The sequence below is a fragment of the Ursus maritimus genome, unplaced genomic scaffold, assembly GCF_017311325.1.
Source record: "Ursus maritimus isolate PB19 unplaced genomic scaffold, ASM1731132v1 scaffold_4, whole genome shotgun sequence".
Classification (NCBI taxonomy): Eukaryota; Metazoa; Chordata; class Mammalia; order Carnivora; family Ursidae; genus Ursus; species Ursus maritimus.
The window spans coordinates 12,772,658-12,794,852 of record NW_024426552.1 but is presented as its reverse complement, the minus strand read 5'-3'; the positions used below and the strand labels follow the sequence as shown (position 1 = coordinate 12,794,852).

The window sequence follows — 22,195 nt, the reverse complement described above, 5'->3', positions numbered from 1 at the left end:
GCTCTGTGTTTGACCTTTGGACCAGAACCATATTTTTAAAAATTCGGCTTCTCATGGTGCGTGTCATGTGTTTGAAAGCCGCTCATGTTCCGATGAGTGAAGAAGGCAGTTCTAGGCCTTTCGTTAGCAGAACCCGTAGGCTTTCCAGGTGAAGAGGGCCTTGCCCTCCTCATGGGATTCGAGGCTCTGCCCCACTGTGCCTACACCTAGGGACACCGCGGGGGAGGTCCCCTGGCTCGGGGCCACTCCGGGGCCAGCCCTGCCAGGGACCCTGCAGGGAGATCGTTTGCTCACTGAGGTGAGAGTCTCTTCGTGAACATATTTTTAGTCACCCGTGTCGTCACGAAATCACGATTCATTAGAACTCTTTGAGTTTAGATCAGCAAGGAAGGGAACATTCAGAAATTTTGAGTGAATAACACTATTTTTGGCTCTTTCCCACAATACCCCTGTGAAGCCTGCCGTGTCCCGGCTGTGCCACGACTAGGAGCACGACGGCGGTGAGTGTGCCTGGTCTGTCTTTGTTTATGGTGATGACATATCGCCGGGAATGAATCAGCCGGGGTAAGGGACTCCGCTGGTGACAGCGGAAGCTGGGGGCAGGGGGCAGAGCTTTCTGCGGGACCCGGGGTGTTATGACGAGGGCTTCGTGCTGTCGGACACCAGGGGAGCGCCCAGCGTCGCAGGCCTCCGAGGACAGCAGGGGAAAGTGGTGGAGGGCTGTGCATGGCTCCCCGGCCTCTCCTGCAGGAAATTCTCAACAACCCTTTTAAAGTAATTTTAACAAATTCCAATGCCTCTCAGCGCAATTACTGTCAGAATGTCAAAGAAATGAATTTAATCATGTTTTGATAGCAAAGACGGTGCGCTTTTCTTCTCTGATTCCTCTCCTCTTGGAAAGAGATTCGTCAGGCCGGAATGGCAGAGGCTCAGATCTCTTCAAGTTGGGGAAGCCTGGAAGCCTGGTTGTGGTTTCGGAGGAGTGCTTCGTGTTTCTCTCTAGAAATCATGTTAGTGAGGGCCCGGCGCGCGCAGACGTCGGGGGTTAAGTGTTGGAGACATCACATGAGAATGTTGGTTCGGAAGAGACTCACGGGTGACTTTAGCTGAATGTCTTGTCTTTTCCAGATTCTATACCATCAGTTTTTAGCATATTTGGCCCAGCTTACCGCTGGTCTACCCTTTACTGTAGCCCCTCTCCATGGTGGAAGTTTCTCTCCCATATACTGCAGAGAGGGAATGAATTTCGTAATGATTTTGAAGTTCGATTTTGCAAATGAGTAAGAGCAGAGTATTTCAGGGGCGGCCTGGAGTCGCTGGTGGGATGATTTCTGAGCACATAGATTGGACCATCCAAAAGGATTTAGGATGAATTTTGGTGGCTGTGCATAGACAGTGACTTAAAGGGCTTTCGGTGCTGTGTGTCCGAGGATGCTCTGAATGTGAAGTTCCAGAATAGGCTGGTGCTACATCCTGTGCTCTCATCAGCTTAATGCTTGGCAAAGCCCTCGTTTCCGGTGATACAAAATCTAAATATTTAATCGTCTACTCCGAACTACTGAAATATCATTTAAAGAAACAAATCTCAGAAAGTCACGTAAATACTGTAAAGGGAAAAAGAAAAAAAGAAGGCCAAGTTCTATCTAGCAGATTCCCCGAGCTGGCAGAGAAATTCATTTGAAACTGGACCTGCGCGTACCGTTGTGTCGTCTGCTGTAACAGGACCGTGGCTGACCTTTACAAAGTAGAGCACGGTCTCGTTTCTTCATGAGCCCCTGTTAGGATTGCCTGAGATACTCCACGTCTAAGATAGGAGTTTTGTGGGTTTTTTTTTTTTCTTTCTCTCAAACGTGCTCACCGAGCACGATGCCAAAACCTGACGATTTGCCCGTTGTCACGGAGCGTGGACTCTTAACATCAGTCAATGAAAAGTGTGATTATATGGAGAGGCTAATTTGAGATTCATCTGTTCATTCAAAATAACGAAGTCCAATCAAACTGTACAGACAAAACATAACAGGGTAACACAATACCACCATCCCCAAGCAGGAAGAGACAAGCCGTGGGGCCCCGCGGGACCAGGACAGACAGACACATGATCAAAGGGAGTGCGAGCCTGTGTTTGGACGCACGTCAGCGCTGCCGCTCCTGAGGCCATGACCCTACTCATTCATCAATATTGGGAAACGGGCCTCTGTGCTCAAGAGGAATGCAGTGGAAAAGAAGGGACGCTTCTTTGTTCTCTTGGGCCTGACAAGGAGCGCTGGTAGGGTCTCATGTTCTTGTAACTTTTAGGTTTTCTTGGAGAGCAGAGGGAGGGGAAGGCGGGTAAGAAGGGGGTAGCGTCTGCGTGCGGTCAGGAACTGTTTGGGATCCGAGGGCCTTCTGCTGAGAGAGGGAGCGCCTATCTGGAGGCGCCGGTGATCTGTATCAAAGGTCGTGTGTTTCAGTTGGGTTTAGAAAATATGATTGGAAATACGAGATTTCACAAAGCTTTACGCAGCGGCTTGGAGTGGGGAAGTCCCTCGGTCAGCGGTGTTGATTTGGAAGCTAGACCGCCCGCACCCACATGCTGGCTCTGCCACTTAAAAGGTGCATCGGGCAAACCACTCAGGCTTTCATGCCTCCCTACACAATAGGGATAATGGATTCTCCACTTCACGTGGCTGTTGGGAGGATTGAATGAGTCAATTTGTGTGAAGTGTCACAACGGAGACGGTAAGGACTGAGCACATGTTTGCTCTCGTTAGTCCTGAGCCCCCCTCGTTCATTCTGTGCGTGGAAAACCGAAGCTCAGCGTTCTATGTGCTCAAGGCCTCTCGGATTTCGTGCGCTGACACGCATCCCACTCAGCCTTCAGGTCTTTGCTTTAAGCTCACCTCCTCCAGGCAGCTCTCCAGGCTAGGCCCACCTGGTCATAGACTCACACAGCATTTCTACTTTGCTTTCCAAACACTTTCTGAACGATAACTGACTTCGTTTGAGATCTGTTTTCTGCACAGGCCACAGTGAGCTCAGCGTTGAGCTCAGGAGGCACACAGCAGACTTTGGTGAATGCATGAAGGGGAAGTTGAATGAGCAGAGCTAGTGTCAGAGTTGGCCCTGGGATGGAAGCTTTCTGGTAGCCAGCTCCGTGTTCATTCTGGAATATTCCATCCTGTCCCTGGAATTTCAAGGGACTTTCTTCATTGACTTAGTACCAATTTGTTTATTTTTCAGGTCACAATCTGTAGAGTGGCATCTTTTTCATGACTGAACAGCTCTTTCATTTTTTTATAAACAGTTCATTTCTGGAGCACCGTAGGAATTCAATAAAAGGTTTCATTTTGAATAAATGAGTCAGGTACATGCTTAAGAAATTACTCTTGTGTTTTATCAGAATGCCCATATTGTAAGTAAATCAGTGATTAAAAAATCATTTGCTTTTAATACAGTGCTTTTGAAGATAAACCTAACCCCAAAAAACCCTCTTGCTTCCTGCAAAATGCTGATGGCCTTGGGGAGTTATGTGCTTTTCTTGGACACTTTATTCTTAGCTTATTGCTGAAATCCGTCTCCACAGGCACAAATTTCTCCTCCAGACGTAATCCTGTCTGAGTTTGCTCTGGCCACCCCCTGGGCTCCTGCTCCCTGACCTTTCATTTGAGGGCTAATGGCCCCCAATGCTGTTTGCTTATCACCCAATTAATCACCCTTTCAAGTCCTTCCTGGGCTCTCCAGTGCCCTAGTCTTAGCTCCTTTATTATCCTCAGCTCCAGCCTCTCACCTCTGTTCTGCTAGCCTTGGTTAGCCGCCCGGTTGGCCTCCGAGTGGCCACCAAACACTTGGGCACATTTTCCTACTTCCTTCTGCTCAGGACCTGCCAGGCAGCCACTCTGGGGACGCAGTTTTTCAGTCCAGAATCAGGCACTCGGTGTTTAAATGACTTGCCTAGGGCCACAGGCCGGTGGGTCAAAGAGCCTTGTCCCTGGCCACCGGGTCTTGCCTCGAGACTGTGCTCAGCGCCTCTGCCCCCAGTCTTCCCCGATCCTTCGCGGCTCACACCACCTGCTCTCCATGGCCTTGAACCCTGGCGGCGTCTTGGCGCTCAGTTCTTCACTCCCATCTTCCATCTCCACCCTAGTGGCACCCACTCCAGGGTCCCTCCATCTAGGCCTGAGGTTTGTTAGGGCCCGACCTTTGATCTTCCCTGCGGGACTGGGCAGGGCCCGGGGAGGCCGGGGACAGCCTCTTCCTTCAGTCCCATTCCAGTGTTCTGGGTGTGTGTGCATGCTCATGTGGTTATGCATGCACACGCACACATGCATGCATGCACTCATGCACATTCACACACGCCTACCCACATACACACATGCACACGTGCATGCATGCACTCATGCACACTCACATGCGCCTACCCACATACACACATGCACACGTGCATGCATGCACTCATGCACACTGACATGCACTTACCCACATACACGTGTGCACACGTGCATGCATGCACTCATGCACACTTACATGCACCTACCCACATACACACGTGCACACGTGCATGCATGCACTCATGCACACTCACATGCACCTACCCACCTACACGCACACACGCATGCATGCATGCACTCATGCACACTCACATGCGCCTACCCACATACACACATGCACACGTGCATGCATGCACTCATGCACACTGACATGCACCTACCCACATACACGTGTGCACACGTGCATGCATGCACTCATGCACACTTACATGCACCTACCCACATACACACGTGCACATGTGCATGCATGCACTCATGCACACTCACATGCACCTACCCACATACACGTGTGCACACGTGCATGCATGCACTCATGCACACTCACATGCACCTACCCACATACACACGTGCACACGTGCATGCATGCACTCATGCACACTCACACGCACCTACCCACATACACACATGCACACGTGCATGCATGCACTCATGCACACTCACATGCGCCTACCCACATACACACATGCACACGTGCATGCATGCACTCATGCACACTCACATGCACCTACCCACATACACACGTGCACATGTGCATGCATGCACTCATGCACACTCACATGCACCTACCCACATACACACGTGCACATGTGCATGCATGCACTCATGCACACTCACATGCACCTACCCACATACACACGTGCACATGTGCATGCATGCACTCATGCACACTCACATGCACCTACCCACATACACACGTGCACACGTGCATGCATGCACTCATGCACACTCACATGCACCTACCCACCTACACGCACACACGCACGCATGCACACATGCACTCATGCACACTGACACGCGCCTACCCACCTACACGCACACATGCACGCATGCACACATGCACTCATGCACACTGACACGCGCCTACCCACCTACACGCACACATGCACGCATGCACACATGCACTCATGCACACTGACACGCGCCTACCCACCTACACGCACACATGCACGCATGCACACATGCACTCATGCACACTGACACGCGCCTACCCACCTACACGCACACATGCACTCATGCACACATGCACTCATGCACACTGACACGCGCCTACCCACCTACACGCACACATGCACGCATGCACACATGCACTCATGCACACTGACACGCGCCTACCCACCTACACGCACACACGCACGCATGCACACATGCACTCATGCACACTGACATGCGCCTACCCACCTACACGCACACATGCACTCATGCACACATGCACTCATGCACACTGACACGCGCCTACCCACATACACACATGCACACACACACTCATGCACTCACACACGCCCGCGCACATACACATGCATGCACACACATGCGCACGTGCATATGCGCACACCCACACCCATCCATATACACACATGCATGCACACCCACGTACGCACATGCATGCACGACACACATGCAAGCACACACTCTTGCACACGTGCACACGCACGCTCGCACACACACACTTCTGCTCCACACCTCCCCAGTACTGCTCCTGGCTGCCTCTGCTCTGAAGGGGCCCAGAGCTGCTTCCCCTCCCCTCACCCACTGAGCACCAGGGCCCTGTATGTTTGTTATGGCAACGGGGTCCTCCCCGACACACACCCCTCTGTCTGGGAGGGCTGTGACTGGAGTTCTTGGTGGCTAGCCTCCAAACCTGAGAGATTACATCGTTCAAGAAACGCAAGGAGAGTGTGGGTGAATGTGTAGGTGCAGGGGGAGCGTGGGGGGTGTGCTTGGTAGCCTGTGGGTGAACCCTTAATTGTTAGTCCTGTTGGAGCTTGCTCTTTTGAAATAAACTAGAACAAAGGGCTGGTGATTAGGGCTCTCCCCCTGGGCCCTCTCAGTCTCTGGGGAAACAGCCACCAGCCTCTCCCACTCTCCCCCTTCTTGAAGCACGATATACCCGGAGACCCAAGGTCAGGTCTGCAGAGCTGTGATGAGAGACCCTCGGGCATTTCTCCCAGAACTGCCGAGTTGCCAGAGAAGGGTCTGCCTGCAGCCAGCCCGGGAGGGCTTTTCTGGGCTGGACTCCCTCCTTTGTTCCCAAGACACATAGTGATTTCCTTTAGTAAATTCCCAAGACACATGCACCCCCCACCCCAACATTGTCCTCTGGTGCCCCCTTATATTAGGGCACACCCCATCCCCTCTCTTGCTTGTCCTGACTCCTCTTTGAAGCTCTTTTGGCCAAGGAAAAAGCTGTTTCCCCCATCCAGGAGGCTTTTTCTTTCCTTCCCTCCCTTTTTTTTTTTCTTTTCTGAGTTTTAAGTTTACTCTGAACTTCCAGTTTGCCTGTCCAAGGAGAAACTCCTCTCACTGCAGGACCGTGGGAAGAGCCTCCTACTTCTCTCTCCCCTCCGTAAAGTGATTAATCTGATCAAGGAGCATTACTATGAAATTGAGCGTTGCCTCCATCATCAAGTGCAAACCAGTCAGCTGTCCAGAACCTTCCTTCCCCTATGGCAAATCTGACACTTACCAGAGCCAAGTATTTTGCTCTCGGGGGTGGAGCTCGTGTGAGCACCGTGCTTTTCACATAGACCACGGGGAGTTTTCTGGATAACAGAGGCCTACCAGTATTTTCTTTTAAAGATGCAATGTAATACGCTAACACTAAAACCTTATGAATAAATTCATCCCTCTTTTACTTATTTTTTTTTTTTAAGATTTTATTTATTTATTTGACAGAGAGAGAGAGACAGCCATCGAGAGAGGGAACACAAGGAGGGGGAGTGGGAGAGGGAGAAGCAGGCTTCCCGCTGAGCAGGGAGCCCGATGCATGGCTCCATCCCAGGACCCTGGGATCACCCCTGAGCCGAAGGCAGGGAAGGCAGATGCTTAACGACTGAGCCACCCAGGCGCCCCGTCCCTCTTTTTATTATTCAGAGAGGTGTGTCTCAGTTTTGTGGTCTCTTTGGAGTATTTGTGGCCTCTTTGGTCACTGTCGATTAGCTGGGCAGAGGGTCTGAGTGGCCCACGTGCTGAAAGGGACTCATAATTAATTTCAGGGGTAAGGATACTCCCTCCACAGTGAACAACGTGGGTGAGGCGCTTGATTGTAACCATAACAGTCCTAGGACTGATCTCCTAGGCAGGGGAAAATATCCAAAAGTTACTTTTTAAGGATTAACAGACTTTATTTTTTAGAGCAGTTTTAGGGGTACAGAAGAATGTGCCGAAACTGTCGAGTTCCCACATGCCTTCCCACCCCCCCACACACACTGTTTTCCCTATTAATATCTTAGAATAGCGCGGTACATTGGTTAGAATTGATGAACCAATACTGATACATCATTATAACCTAAGATCCGGAGTTCACGTTAGGGCTCACTCTGTGGTGTACAGGTCCCCGGATTCTGACAAACGTATGATGTCAGTTTCATAAAGAAGAATTTCACCACCTATAAAAAAATAAAATATGCCCCACCTCTTCCTCCTCCTCCTCCTCCTCCTCCTTCAAGCTGTCAGGGGTCTTGTTACTATCTCCGTGGTTTTGCTTTTTCCGGAGGATCTATGGTTGGAATCGCTCAGTCTGTAGCCTTTTCACACTGCCTTCTTTCACTCAGAAACATGCATCTGGCTTCCTCCTTGGCTTTTCATGACTCGATAGCTCATTTCTTCTGAATGCTGAATAACATCCCGTTGTCTGGGTGGACCACAGTTTGTCCCTCCATCCACCTCCTGGACAGCTCGGGCGCTTCCAGGTGTTGGTAATGATGAATAAAGCTGCTGGGAACATTTATGTCACACGTTTTTGACTCTTTCGAGTAAAATACCCAAGCAGAAAGTACTTTTTTTTTTTTTAAAGATTTTATTTATTTATTTGACAGAGATAGAGACAGCCAGCGAGAGAGGGAACACAAGCAGGGGGAGTGGGAAAGGAAGAAGCAGACTCATAGCGGAGGAGCCTGATGTGGGGCTCGATCCTGGAACGCCGGGATCACGCCCTGAGCCGAAGGCAGACGCTTTAACCGCTGTGCCACCCAGGCGCCCCCCAAGCAGAAAGTACTTTTAAAAATATGATGTTAAAGCCTTTTTTCCTAACGAGTCAGAAGGAAAATATTCTCCCCCTCCTCCTAGCTATCTTTCAAAAGACAAGGCAGGAGGTAGAAGGAGATGAAGCCAAAAGTGGTCGAATGTTCCTTTCGTTTGGGTGGGTCAGGTTCGCTCACCTAGACGGAGGCTCATGGAGCTCACCTTTAACTAGTCATGGAATCTTTAGGCGGTTAGATTGGTTATTGCCAAAATCTTTTAGAAGCATTGACAAAAGGGCAATGCAGGGGCAAAAGTGCCCTGGAAAAGGTTTGTTCTGAGCATTTGCCCGGGGGGCTGGGGTAGGTTACTGTGGGATGTGGTGGGTGAAAATGAAAACCGATTTCATTTTTTTTTCCACTTTTCCTAATAATTACGTTTTATACGTCCTCCCCTGGTTTTATGACATTTTCCCCATTTCCAAAGTGGGCCTTTTTTTTTCTTTTGCATTTTTTCTTATTTTTAGTCTTCCATTTATATCAGTCTTCTAATCATTGTGGTTGTTCTCTAGGCTTTTGTGGTCCCAGAATTATCCAGCTTAGCTTTATAATTCTTGGCAATTGCTTTCTTATACCTCACCTCTTTAAATTGTTTTTCTCCATAGTGTATGTTCTGAACCAAATTTCTCCTTCAGTGACTTAGTGTGGCTTCCATTCTTTCCAGGGAAGGAGGTTTAATTTCGCTAGAAACAAACTGTGGCCTTCCTTGAGATTTAAATAGCACTGCTGCTTTATAATCAGTTTTCACAGGATCACAGTTTGGGCTATTGCTGGCCCACTGTTCTGGGTGCGCACGCAGGTTGTTTTGGAATTACCGTATATGCTTGAGTATAAGGTCAAACGAGAGCACGTCCTGGTTGTCCTCCACAAAGAGGACATGTCTCATTCCCAACAACAAAGTACTAGCTGGAAAAGCTACATGCACCTGGACTCACTTAGGACTTTGGAAGCTCTAGAAATCTCCTGAGGAAATGGATAGAGAGGGAGGCCAGGATGTTTTACATGGCTTTCATAATAACTTTTAGTGATAGGACCTCAGCATTGTGAGGGTTTGGGAGACGACTCCAAAAACAATTCACTGAGTGGTTAATTTATAGGGATTTTAAATGGGCACGTATTATTTAAATGGCTTGTGATAAGATGACCAGCAAGTGATTCAAAAAGTGCTGTATGACCAACATCCGGTCAACTGAAGATCGTGCTACCCTGGTAATTCGGCACGAAATCTCTGTTATGCTGGTCCGGGCCGTGAAGAGTTTCATGGAATGTGAGGGTGTGGGAATAATATTTCTAAAGTTGACGTGATGGTACGTGCTCTTAAACATGATAGTGCAGCTCCGTAGATAGTTGATAATTCCATTGCATTTTAAAAAATTACCTATTTGTGTTTTCCAAAAACCCTTTACTGAGGGACAGTCTTCCCATTGGAAAAATGAGGCAGAGATTATCATATATTTGGGGTCACCCTGCATTTGGGCATACATGATACCCTTTAAAGGCTGACATAGTTTTTATATAGTCTGTGTATTGTTTCAACTGGATTCAAGTGAAAGGATCCAGTTCTCGCCCCCCCCCCCCCCCCCCGTTGGTGGGTGCATGTGGACTGGGGGATATCGATATTCCTTAGCTGCAGGTTTCAACTCAGACCTACCTTCTCGTCCAAGTGTCCAGCACTAAGGCTACCAGCCACCTTCCAGTTTTGAAAGACATTGGACTTTTTTCTGCACTTGACTTTTTCCCATCTTGAAGTGCTTCCCAGTGCCTCCCTTCCTTGTCCCCGACTCCCTCCTCTCCTCCCCACCCTCTCCCTAGGCAATCTCCTGTCCTTTCAAGACTCAGCTTCCCCTTCCCACTGAGGTCGAAAATTGGTAGTGTGCAGGCCATGTCTTGCCTGCAAGGTTGGCCCATGCAGCATGGTTGTTACTGTTTTGAATGTGAATTTGTTGCCAACAATTGAAAATGGGGATAAAATCCAGATTTCTAGCTTCTCTTGGAGAAGAGGGTGAGCTGGCATGGCTGGGACCGAGCTGTGAGCACCTGACCCCGTGAAATGGGATACTGCTCTCCCGTTTGCTAAAAGTCCTAACAACTTCTCCCTTTTGTCCCACGACTTTGATGTAGTGTTGTCTGTTGTCATTTTTGCTTATGGTTATGCTGTTCTGTTCCTTTCAGTAGAGATATGAGGAAAAAAGATTTCTTTTGCCTGTGCCTCTATTCAAAAGTGGGAAAAATAAAAAAACGGGACCAAGAATGCTTTGTGTTTCAAAACCATGGAAGAGAACATGGTGTGTGTGTGTGTGTGTGTGTGTGTGTAAGAGAAGAACGTTCTCGTATATTTAATACTAAAGATGTGTCTGAGTTGACAGCTTAAAGATGCTTATACTGTAATTATTGACTTAGATTGTTTTGATGACCAAATGTATACTTTTGCCCACATTTTTTTCTTCTGACATCCAAAATGATCTCTTTGGTAATGTAGATGCATTAGTATTTACTGAGTACCAAGGATGTGCAAAGGTCCTGGGGTGCGGTGGTGAGCAAGGCCGCCATATTTCCTGCCATCTAGGAACTTACAGTTGGCTCGAGGAGATCCCACAGGCACCTCACATTCAGCATGAGCCTGGGCGCGTTTCTCCCTTCCACTCTTCAAGTGCCCTCTGTGTCAATGATCAGAGTCACCCACAGATTGATTAACAATCTTCATTCCATCTGCAAACTTAATTCCTTTCGGGTATGTAACATTAACATTCGCTGAGGCATAATACCAGGCATCAGGACCTGACATTTTTGGAGTGTTTTTCTGCCCACCATGATACCTGCTTGCTCAAATAGATGATCACCTGCCAGTTTGTGGGTGACACTTGGGCTCCATGCCTGGAGCTTGAAGGACTGATAAATTATGTCAGCCTTCAATTTTTTTTTTTTTTTTTTTTTTTTAGCTGCTTCCTCGAATCTGTTCCTTCCCCTGGCTGGTGTTGCTCACCAGCTCACAAACATGTGGCCACATTTGTATTTCCTCACCTGTTCAGGCAGCGCCTGTCTCGAAGGATCCTTCCACTCTCTCCCAACCCCGTTTATTGAAATTCCAAGTTTCACCTTTGATCCCACTCCTTCCGGAAACTTCTCATGATGTGTTCTGCCCTCAGTGCTCTCTGCTTTTCTGAAATCCTTTGGCTTGTTCAGTCTGCAGCAATTAATTGTATCGTGTTTATAAATATTTACTTATCGATTGTGTGAGTTTTGGCAGAAAGCTTTCTGGGCTGGTTCAAAGTGGTTCTCAAACGGTTTGTTTGCCTTCAGAAGCAAAATGTTATTCCACGATTTCAAATGCCTATCTGAAATGTTCTGTGGTTTTGTTTATTTCAGGGACTTGAAGATAGAAAATTTGCTACTAGATGAAGACAATAATATCAAGCTGATTGGTATGACTTTTTTTTTTTTAAGCAAGATTATCCTTACGTGTTGCGTTGTCAATTCTCAGTTACTTATTGCTGGATTATTGACTTTAGAAAATTATTCATGGTCTATTTCTCATCCCAGACAATACTCTAGGTCACCTCCTTTTACCGCCAATGTTTAATAATGGTTTTGAAAATGAAAATTAATTTTAATAATAGATATAATAGCAGGGTAGAAATACTGTAAAGTGACCATAAAATGAATTTCACAGCTACGAATAATTATTGGTTGGTGATGTGTTCTGTGGATGATTCAAACTTCAGCTTTTCATAAACTCAGGTGGATCTAAATTTTTATAGGGGTTATTTTTATTTCGATTAACCATAAGACTTCTTAAAAATAGTGGAAAATAGTTTAGTTTAGAGGTCTTTCAGCTTAGCCATGCTTTAATTCCCTTTCCATGAATATCGGGGCACCAAAGTAAAAGGGAACCCAACTAACCTTCCGTTTGATTATAATCTTTATCGAAGCCCCATTGTACAATGGTGGTTGTGCAGAGAGAAATCCCCACAGAGGGATAATTTAGAAGGAAGGTAATCAGAAGGAAGTTCCAGGATAGAGTGAGTCATAATTGGTTCATAATTCAGGGTCTATAAGCTAGTTCACTCCATGACTCATTTTCTAGAAGAATTCCATTTTTGTTTGCCTGTATGATTGCTCTTGGCAAAAGTCTCATGGCATCATTTTTACACCCAGATGTGAGTGCCATCACTGGTGCCTCTCTTTTCTTTCTTTTTCCCACCTCAGGTGTAAGTCATTTTTTCCATCTCAATGGCTTGAAAAAGGCTTTCTATCAGGAGAAAAGAGAAGGACCAATAGAACGTTGTGAATTTAACTCTCGTACCCAAGGAGGAAATTTTGTTTGGCAAATACTAAAAACCATCTCTAGACTCTCTGAAACATGTCATTCCAATAACCAATTAGATTCTTGGCTCCCGAAACCGAATTCCTTGGCTGGCCGATGAAGAGCCACCAACAGGTGTTAATGAATGAACATACCGGTCCTTAGAAAACTAACAAGAGGAAACCATTTTTTTTTTTTAATTTCCCCCAAAAGTTTTTCAAGATCAGATGGTCTAAAAAGGACAGTTCAAAGAATTTTCTTTTTATCCTGTCATTTCCCTATCGCATTTCAGTTGTCCCGAGGGCCAAATACAGAAGCATTAAACAGACAGAAGTTGAAATGCCTGCAGGATGCCTTTCTGGCCCTGATTTCCCAGATCTGTGTTATTAAACAAAGGCCCGTCCCAGAGGGGGGTGAGGAATGGAGGAAAGGAGATTGCTGGGTTCTCTGGCAGGCTGACCTGTAACTTGTCTTCAGAAAATGTGCAGGTGACAGAGACAGAGTTGGCCTAACGGCAACAGATCGTAAGAAAACAGGCCACGTGAAGGCCGGATGTCCGTTATAGTAAAAGTTAAAATAATTCACATCCCCCGTGCACCGTCCAGACTGAGGCCGAGGCAGGTCACCAGGGGGTGGTTTCCGTCTCCTAACCTGGCTCTGCTCCTACTGCCCCTTTTCTTCCCTCTTGCCTTCCTTCCCCTCTGGGCTTGCTCTCTCTGTCTCCCCAGGCGATAGCCCTAAACGATCACGTACAACTCTAGAAATGTACTGTGGAATGAACAGTGTGGAAAAGCACAGCTCTTTTTATTGGTTAGAAGTTTGGTCAGAAGTTTCTGGAAGAACCAATCTCTGTAAACAGTGGATACGTTTATAAGTAGCTCACAGATTGGCTGCCTGACAAACCCTCTTAGAGCGGACCTGTGCAGATAAGAGGAGGACATGCTCTCTGCACGTGAGAGCCCACTGTTCCCCTTGAGGAGAGCGGGATGCTGGCTCTTTGGGTTCACATGCCTCAGAGTCATCTCCGCTCAACATGGCAGCCGCTGGATTGGCACCCAAGCCAGGACACAAGTGGGTTCCGTCAGAAACTAGGTGTCAGAGACCACAGTTTCCAAGACTGCTGGCAAGGAGGCTCTGATCATTGGATTTCCCATTATTTGAACTTTTTATGTGGCTCCCAGGTCCCTCGTGACCAACATAACCCAAAAGGCCTACCTCCCACCTGTAATCCAAAGAGCCGTTAGAGTACCAGAGAGGACAACTGGGAACTGCCTTGTGTTTACCAATATCTGCTTTTCCGCATTTTTTCCAACAGGTCCATCACAAAGCTAGTGGTGGAAGCTGGAGGGAGGGAAGGCCCAGGGTCTTAGTGCGTTTTCTTGCCCCTGGGTCGGGCCGTTCGGATCCAGTGTTTCTATGACTGTCTTTTGCAACTTGAAAGCTCTTTGAACCTTTCCTTCAAAGGAATTACCTAGTTATTTTTCAAAGATGGATTACAGCCCTTTCCATTTCCTCATATAATAGTTTTCCTTCTTTGAAATAATTTGATTTAAATAAATTTACTTAAGCCAGGTCTGCCATGTTTCAAAGAAACTAGAGCTAACTGGGGGTAAGATCTGATTTCATCAAGGTTTGTTTTCCCCTTGCGGAAAAAGCAGTCTGATGTTCCCTTAGAACAGGTTTGCACTTCAGTTTTCCACAGCAGCGTTCCCTGGGCGTTTTGTGAGATTCATTTTGCGGCTCGGAAAACTGAGGGTAGTGGGCTTCTCTATTTACCAGCTCTAATTGGGGCAGGCCTGGGTGACACCCGGGAGGGGGACTTCTCTCTAGTTTCACTGTTCTAATTATAGGCATGTGTGTAATGTTTTAATAATTACCCTTAAGGGTGTGAAAAGGACCAGTTATTTCTCCACAATATATTTTAAATGAAACCCTTCTGGCGGCGAGGTCAACACTAAGTCATTTAAAATGCAGATTTTCTCTCCTCCCCTCACCAGATCATTTGCTAATTTATCTTCATGAAACTGTGTTTAAGACAAGGCAAGGCACTGTGTTCTCCAGCTTGCCTGGGAGCAGAGCGGGGGTGCAAGGGTGGGGGGGTCAGGAGGGGTGTGTGGGCGGTGACCTGGTCTCTTATCTTGCCCTGCCCTCTTGGTGTCCAGCAGTTCTTTACAGACCCCAGTCCAGGAGTGGAGGGACCGACCAGAATGAGGCAGTCCTTGGCTGTGACTGGCACCCCACTGAGATGAGACGGGAGTCTTTTGATTTAATGTCAGAAATCTAGAGAGAAGCTTTACGGGACTCCTAGGAGATCGGGCCTCTAACATGGCTATTTGCGGAACTTCCCTTAAAATGTTGCCCCCCAAACAATGTTATCTTTATTCCATGGTGCTCTTTTTTGCATTTGTTGTTTTATTAAAATTTCTTTAGGATGATTTGCAGATTCAAAGCATTTAAGCCACCATCCAATTTCAAGCACGCTATGATTTTTCCCTTCTACAAAAATATTCGCCCTCCCCCCTTTTTTTCCCTGTGTCAGCGAGATACTCCAGGGGTCTGAGAGGTCTGAGAACAGGGGCCCTCAGATCCTTTGGCACAGAGATCTCCCCTTAAGATGGGAAGCGGGGGCCCCTGTGGCTCCCGTAGGGGCCTTCTTGGGGCAGGTTATGTGGGACCTACTGGTGTGGACTGGGCTGGCAGGGGGAAGAGGGGTAGGAAATGGGGGCTGGGTGGAGGTGAGGGTGGGAGAGTAGGGAGCAAAGGGAAGCTACGAGAAAAAAGCGTGGAATTATAAGAAACAAAAGCAAAGGAAGAGTTAGATGTGTCCCCATGCAGTATCCCCGGGTGGTTTGCCAATCCCTGGGGTAGGTCCTCGTTCTTCATCTCCAAGCCTGGAGCCCTGAAGAATTTCCAGAGCTCTGCCTGGCAGGGGTTCTGTCTGGGGACACTCCTTCATGACACAGCCTCAGCCAGCGACTGTGGGGAGAAATTTCTAGTGGTGCATCTTGACTTCATGGACTTAGAGTCACTTCAGGCCCATCCCGTGTTCCTCTTTTCCTGAGCTTTCCCAAACCGTTACAGCAGTCATGCGCTTGCATGGGGAGGCACATTAGTCAAGGAGAAAAAACAGTAGTGAAAGTCGGTATAAGTCCTGCCGGTTGAGAAAGGACAGAGTTTTGTTCAAGACATGGAGCCAGTCTCTGGCCACTGAGCCCTGTGGGCAGAGTCTCCTATTTGGGGGACAAGAACCGTCATAGTCAAGTTGAAGTTCAAAGGAGAAGCCATGATCTGAATTCTGGGGATCAGCAAAGACGGAGGAAAGATATCAGATGAGGACAGAACGCTGACAACTCTGATCACCCGTCCAGTGCAGTTCTGTGAGGATCAAACGAGTATACACGAAGCAAAAGGTGTCCCGGGCCCAGCGAGCTTTGGACGCTTCGGGCTCTCCTTTGCTTTCCCATTGGCTTTCATCATCCCAGAACAAGGTGACGCGAGGAGGTCCCTTAGTCTTCCTGGCGTTAGCGTTCCCGCCGTTGTCTAAATCATCACGGGTGTAGTTTCCCCTCTTCCAGTCCCCACATACCGCTACACGCATCGAGAGCATTTTCAGAAGACTTGAATGAAATTGAAACATTGAGCCGAAAAAGTCGAGTCTAAATGGGGGGGGATCGCATGTCACCCAGGGTGACGCTGACCCCAGCTGGAGAAAACGGATCTTCCGTCAGCGTTTTCCCACATGGCCCCTTGAAAGCCAGCTCGCTGACTCCGAGGCCGCTGCTCGGTCTCTCTTCCTGCCTTTAGTCCTAGAAAGCGAAGGCTCTCTTTTTCCTGGATGACTCATTTGCAAGGTTTGATGAAAATATGTTTTGGTTCAACATACTTTTAGCTCTAGCTGGATTTTACAGGGAGGCCTGATATAAAATGTTTCCAGGCTTGAGACCCACAGCCAGAGGTTACGGTCCGCAGCTGCCAGTGTTCCTCTGGGATGCTAAATGATGTGTTGGCCTCAGAGAACGTTTCCTTTCCTGCTGCCCCAGGTTGGGTTGTTTTTGGTTTTTATTTTTTTTCCCCTCTTCCATTTCGCAGTTTTCTAATTCAGAGCTGCTTTCATCTTCCCCTCTTTGCAGACTTTGGTTTGAGCAACTGCGCAGGGATCCTGGGCCACTCGGACCCGTTCAGCACACAGTGTGGCAGCCCGGCCTACGCCGCGCCCGAACTTCTCGCCAGGAAGAAATATGGCCCCAAAATCGATGTCTGGTCCATGTGAGTTATGGAGCTTATGAAAGGGAATGCTCCCTCCCCTCGTGTCTGCTCTCCCTTTCTTAGGAACTAACCTTTGAGTATTTGATGAGAAGGGTGTTGTATTACAGGCTCTGGGATAGATATCCGGCGATTCTCTGGGGCCCGGCTTTCCAGCTCTGTTCCTTCTGGTCGGTTCTCCACAGACCACCAGAGAGACTTTTGCCAAAAGTCATTCTGTTGCTGGGGAGACCAGAAAACAAAGTCCTGAACTCACAGAGCTCACGTTCTGGTTTTATGAGTCACTCCTGTGGTTCCCCGGCTTAAAATCGTCCCGCAGCTTTCCATCGGCTCCAGAAGAAAGCCCCCCGTGCCTTGCCCACGCTCCCGCCTCTACCCCTCCTACCCTACCCTCTGCTCACCACTCCTCAGGCACGTTGGCCTCTGTTTCATCTTTCCCACCTCTGGGCTTTGCACCTGCTATTTCCTGGGTCTGGAATGCCATTCCCCAGCTCTTCGGGTGCCCTGTCCACTCCCACATTCCAGTTTTAATCCAGTGTCACCACTGCAGAATCCATCTGGGAGTTCCCTGTTGGAAAGGCCTCACGATGCTGTCTCCTCACCCTTGCAAATCCCTCTCCAGCACGGGAAGGATGCTGCATGAGGTTGGGGACCTTACGGGTCCGCTTCACCAGTGTCGCGTGCAGTGTGGGCCACCAGGGGCAAGCTCAGTCACCGCTGAAGCGATGAGTCATGGGTCGCCACAGCGTTGCTGAGTCCAGAATCCCATGGTCCCCATGCCGAGTGAGCCCCTCAGCGTCAGGCATGAATGGTAGAGGGAGCCGTGCAGGGTCCTGGATCCTGGGGTAGGGACCAGGTTCCTCACCGAGGGGAAATGGGCTGTAGCCAGAGAGTGGACTCCTGATGAAGACGGAAGCTGGCGATGAGGGCAGCTCATTTGAACCCAGAGTGTGTAGATCCGGTACATTTCTGGAATTCCCCTGCTTCCCTCCCTCCTCGCTCCATGTCCCTTGTCCAGATTGGAGAAAAGCTGACGTTTGCCGCATGCTTGGTGTATGGCACCCAGCGTGGCACTTAATTTTTGCAGTAACCCAGTGAAACTGTTACTCTCCGTTATCCCCATTTTATGGGAGAAGACACCCATCACAAGAGACATTAAGAAAATTTCTTAAGGTCACGGGGCTACTAAGTGGTGGAGCTGAGGTTTGAACCAGGCAGACTCTGGGGTCTCAAGATAAAGGACTGAATCATGTACCTAGCCCCATCGCCTCATGAGAAGCCATCCTCCCTCTCTGTCTCTCCCCATCTGTTCTCTAGTGGACTCCGCATTGTTTCCTGTCCCTCGCGTGCACTGTTCCTTCACCCAGGGATTCTTGTCCCTGCTCCTGGACTGCTTCTCTTTCCCTCTTCTTTTCTGGGATGGCACCTCCCTTGGGCAGCCCTCCCTGCCTCCTACAGCTGGCTTTGAGCCCCTGGTGTCTCGTTTGTTTCCTGCGCCCTACTCCCCTGGCGCTCACCCCATGGTCACGGCTCCCCTGCCCGTGGCCCTGCTCTGCAGGCCGATGGGGCAGGACACCAGGCACGGAGCTGGGGCTAGAGAAAGGAGGGAAGGGAGGGAGGGACAGAAGCTACAGGGTCAGGGGCTACAGTTGGCAGAGGAAGCGAACAGAGCCACGGGACCTCTCGCAAGGGTCTCGTAAGGGTCTGGAAGTGAAGGGAGCTCTGGAGGTTCCAGTGGGAGGTGAGGGGAACCGGAGCCCAGCATGAGATGCTGGGGACAACAGCATTCCCTGCACTTGGGCGCAGCTCGTCACAGGGTAGCGGGGAGTCAGCTTCCGTTCCTGGGTGGGCTGAGGGCTCCGCGCTAATCATCCCCGTTGATCCTCAGGACAGCAGCGAGTGTGTAAGCGGTGGAGATGCACTTTCCACTCCCGGCTCTTCACCCAGAAGCCTGCGCTCCCAGTTACTTTCCTGACCTGTCAAGAGGTGGTGTGGTCAGGGCTGTAGCTGAAGAGTGTGTGGTGTGCTTATGGCCCCCTGGGAAGGGTGTGGGGGGCCGCCGGAGTCGGTGGGAATGGTAGCAGGAAGCCCCGGCGGAGGAAGCCTTCTCCTCGAGGGACCCTGGGTTGTTGGGCCGGCACTGCTGATTCACAGGCTCTTTATTCTGTGCCCAGAAGGGCCTCAGAATCCTTCTTAACATAACCACGGATCAGAATCGATACTTGAGGGTGAAATCCATTCTTGGTCTCTTCAATGCGTAAGAATTCTTGCATGTGTCTGGCACATGTAAATATTTATTAAGGGATGAATATAAATGTTAGAGTCTGTAATCACCTTCTCTCCTTAACAGTTCGGGAACTCACTTATGCTAAATGGAGAGCTCTGCAAGGGACCATTTGTGCACACAAAGAATAAGTAAATAAAAAGGCTGTGGAGCGTAGGGAGCCTGAAAGGCCAAGAGGTTCAGAGGTGTGGTATAACTGCTGGGGTGGGAGCCATAATGACCACAGGGACGAGAAGCTGGAGAGCAGGTGACAGTGTCCTCCTTGGGCCCTGCTCTCCCAGGGACCGAAGGATAGGTGTCATCACGAGTTGTCATGGTGACGAGGCTCCGCCTATGAAGGGGGACCTTTCCACTCCATGACTGGCAGAGCAGGCAGCTCCTCACCGTCTAGAAGCGTTGGTAGAAGGAAGGAGCCTTGGGGATTGTCAGAGCTGCAGGGGAGCTCCTGGGCACGTTTCACCTGCATGGAGCCTCTCGTCCCCTCGTGCTGACTGGAGGATGGGAGGAAATCATTTCTCCTGTCTGGGGAAAATCCAGGGGGCATGAAAGGCGTCTGAGGGTCAGGTGTAAGCTCAGACTTTGTTCCTGCCCCTCCTGCCAAGTGCCTGGACTTGGGGAAGAAATCCACAGTTAGGGACCACAAGTGCTCTATTTCTCAGTTTTCGGGACCCATGATTCAAATAAAGGGGCCTGGTCTCCAGCCACCTCTTGTGTCCCCATCCATCAGCCAGAAGCAGGGACTCCAGTCGGAAGGTGGAATCAGAGGAGGGAGGGTGGAGGGGAAGCTGCGGGAGGGATGGAGGTGACCCAGAACACTCGCTTCTCCCCTCCGCCCTGGTTTCTGTCGCCGTTGGGCTGTCTGGAGCTGCTGGACATTTCTTTGCTCACCTCCCACTTAGTTGCCTTTTTTTCCCCCCAAGAAGGTGATATGCTGCTTAAGGTCTTCTGAAAAGCTCTCATCAGGCCTCATTCTTAGTCCTGGTGCCAGAGACTAATGTCTGGTCACGTCTTTGACAAATAGTAACACACCGTCCACACCTTGGTCTTTCGGTGGATGGTGCGATCGCCCTGAAGGCTGATGGGGGATCTCTAGGTAGACCAGAAACTCCGTGTGCTAGTCCCCTGTGGTGGGGAGTCGTGGTAGGGATTCTCACCCTGTTTAGCCACGAAGGACCCTGTTTTATTCTAATAAACGAGGTTTCCCTGGAGCAAGATGGGTTTAGCTGACCCTGGAACATTCTCTAGGGGATGAGGCCACAGGACCCATGCCTAATTCACAGGGATGGCATCAATTAGGCCCCTTCTCGAAGCCATTGATAAATCTTAAAAAACAAAAAAAAGCCACATGAGCAACAGATATAGCTTACCAGCAGTTTGTTCACTCGGCAACCATGTGTTGAGCCAGGCGCTGTGCCGAACTCTGAGTGCACAACAGGGGTTGAAACAGCCGAACAGCCTTGGTCAGTCCCTGCTCCTGCAAAGATCGTTATTAATGCTCGCGTCCCTCGGACTGAGTGACACGCAGTGTTCCAGGGGCTTTGCAAGTATTAACTCATCTCCTCTGCTTAGCAGCCCTTCAGGGGAGTGCTCTGTGATCCCACTTTACTGATAAGGAAACTGAGGCCCAAAGAGTCTTGGGCCCTTGCCCAAGTGGCACTGAGGTGTAGAGCCAGGATTTGACCAAGCTGGCTTGACTCTAGAGTTTGCCTTAAATCGTCACTCTTTACTGCTTCTCCTTCTACTATGTTGTGCTTCGTCTCGTGGGGTTTACATTCTACTGGGGCAAACAGTTTTTAAACAAGCTATAGCTGGGTGTGGGAACAGCTGTGGAGGAAGTGGGTGGATACAGCAAACGAGGATGGGGGTGGCCTCCAGAGGAGGGAACCTTAAAGCCAAATCCTTAGGGTGAGTAGAACTGAACTCTGGAGAGAGACATGTCAGGGAGGAAGGCCGGAGACACGAGGAACAGGATGTGGCAAGGCCGGGGTGGGGGTGGGGTGGGGTGGGGAGGTGTGGGAAGGGGTTTGGGTTCCGCCCTAAAGGTGGTGAGAAGCCACTGGAACACTATAAGCAGGTGGGTGACAACATGTTATGGATCGAATTGGGTTCTGTTCCCGAAAGACATACCGGAGTCCTAACCCCCAGTGTCTCAGAATGTGATGTTATTTGGAGAGAAGGTCTTTATAGGGGTAATCCAGTGAAAACGAGGTCATAAAATCCAGTACGACAGACGTCTTTATAAAGGGGGGAAATTTGGACACAGAGAGACACAGGGAGAACGCCGTGTGGGGCTGAAGGCAGATCTCATAGTGCTGTATCTCCGAGCTCAGAAACACCAGATTTCCAGAAACCCCCAGAAGGTCTGGGAGCAGCATGGAACAGGTTCTCCCTCCCAGCCTTCAGAAAGCACCAACCCTGGCTGACTCCTGGGCTTGGACTTCGAGACTCCAGAACCATGAGAAAATCCATTTCTGTTGTGTAAGCTCTGGAATCTCAGGAGAGGCCAAAAGTAAACTGATGAGGGAAAACTCTCCAATCCAGATCCCAAGAGCCATTCTCCCTCCCAGGAAGTATGAAATGAGTCCTGTCCTGAATCAAGTTCACCAACAGACGAATGAAGTAGACTCCCAGAATTCTTGGTCATCTCTTACCCAGTGGAGCGAAAGCCTCCATCAGCCACCCAGCAGAGAGCCCCACACGGTTCGATTGTAAATCCAGATTCTCCAGCATTGCTGCTATTTGTAGGTAAGAAGTTACTGGCTGTATGAAAACCCAAAAGCAAAGAAAACCACAAAACATGCAG

General features: G+C 49.2%; 1 protein-coding gene across 1 annotated transcript in view; it reads left to right on the top strand.

The window, feature by feature from the left end:
• Window positions 1-22,195, top strand: part of HUNK (hormonally up-regulated Neu-associated kinase) — a 101,896-nt gene that overhangs the window by 43,306 nt on the left and 36,395 nt on the right. The window contains exons 3-4 of the mRNA XM_040621036.1: window positions 11,909-11,964; window positions 16,976-17,111. Coding sequence (XP_040476970.1) covers window positions 11,909-11,964; window positions 16,976-17,111 — 192 coding nt within the window. The remainder of the gene's footprint in view (window positions 1-11,908; window positions 11,965-16,975; window positions 17,112-22,195) is intronic.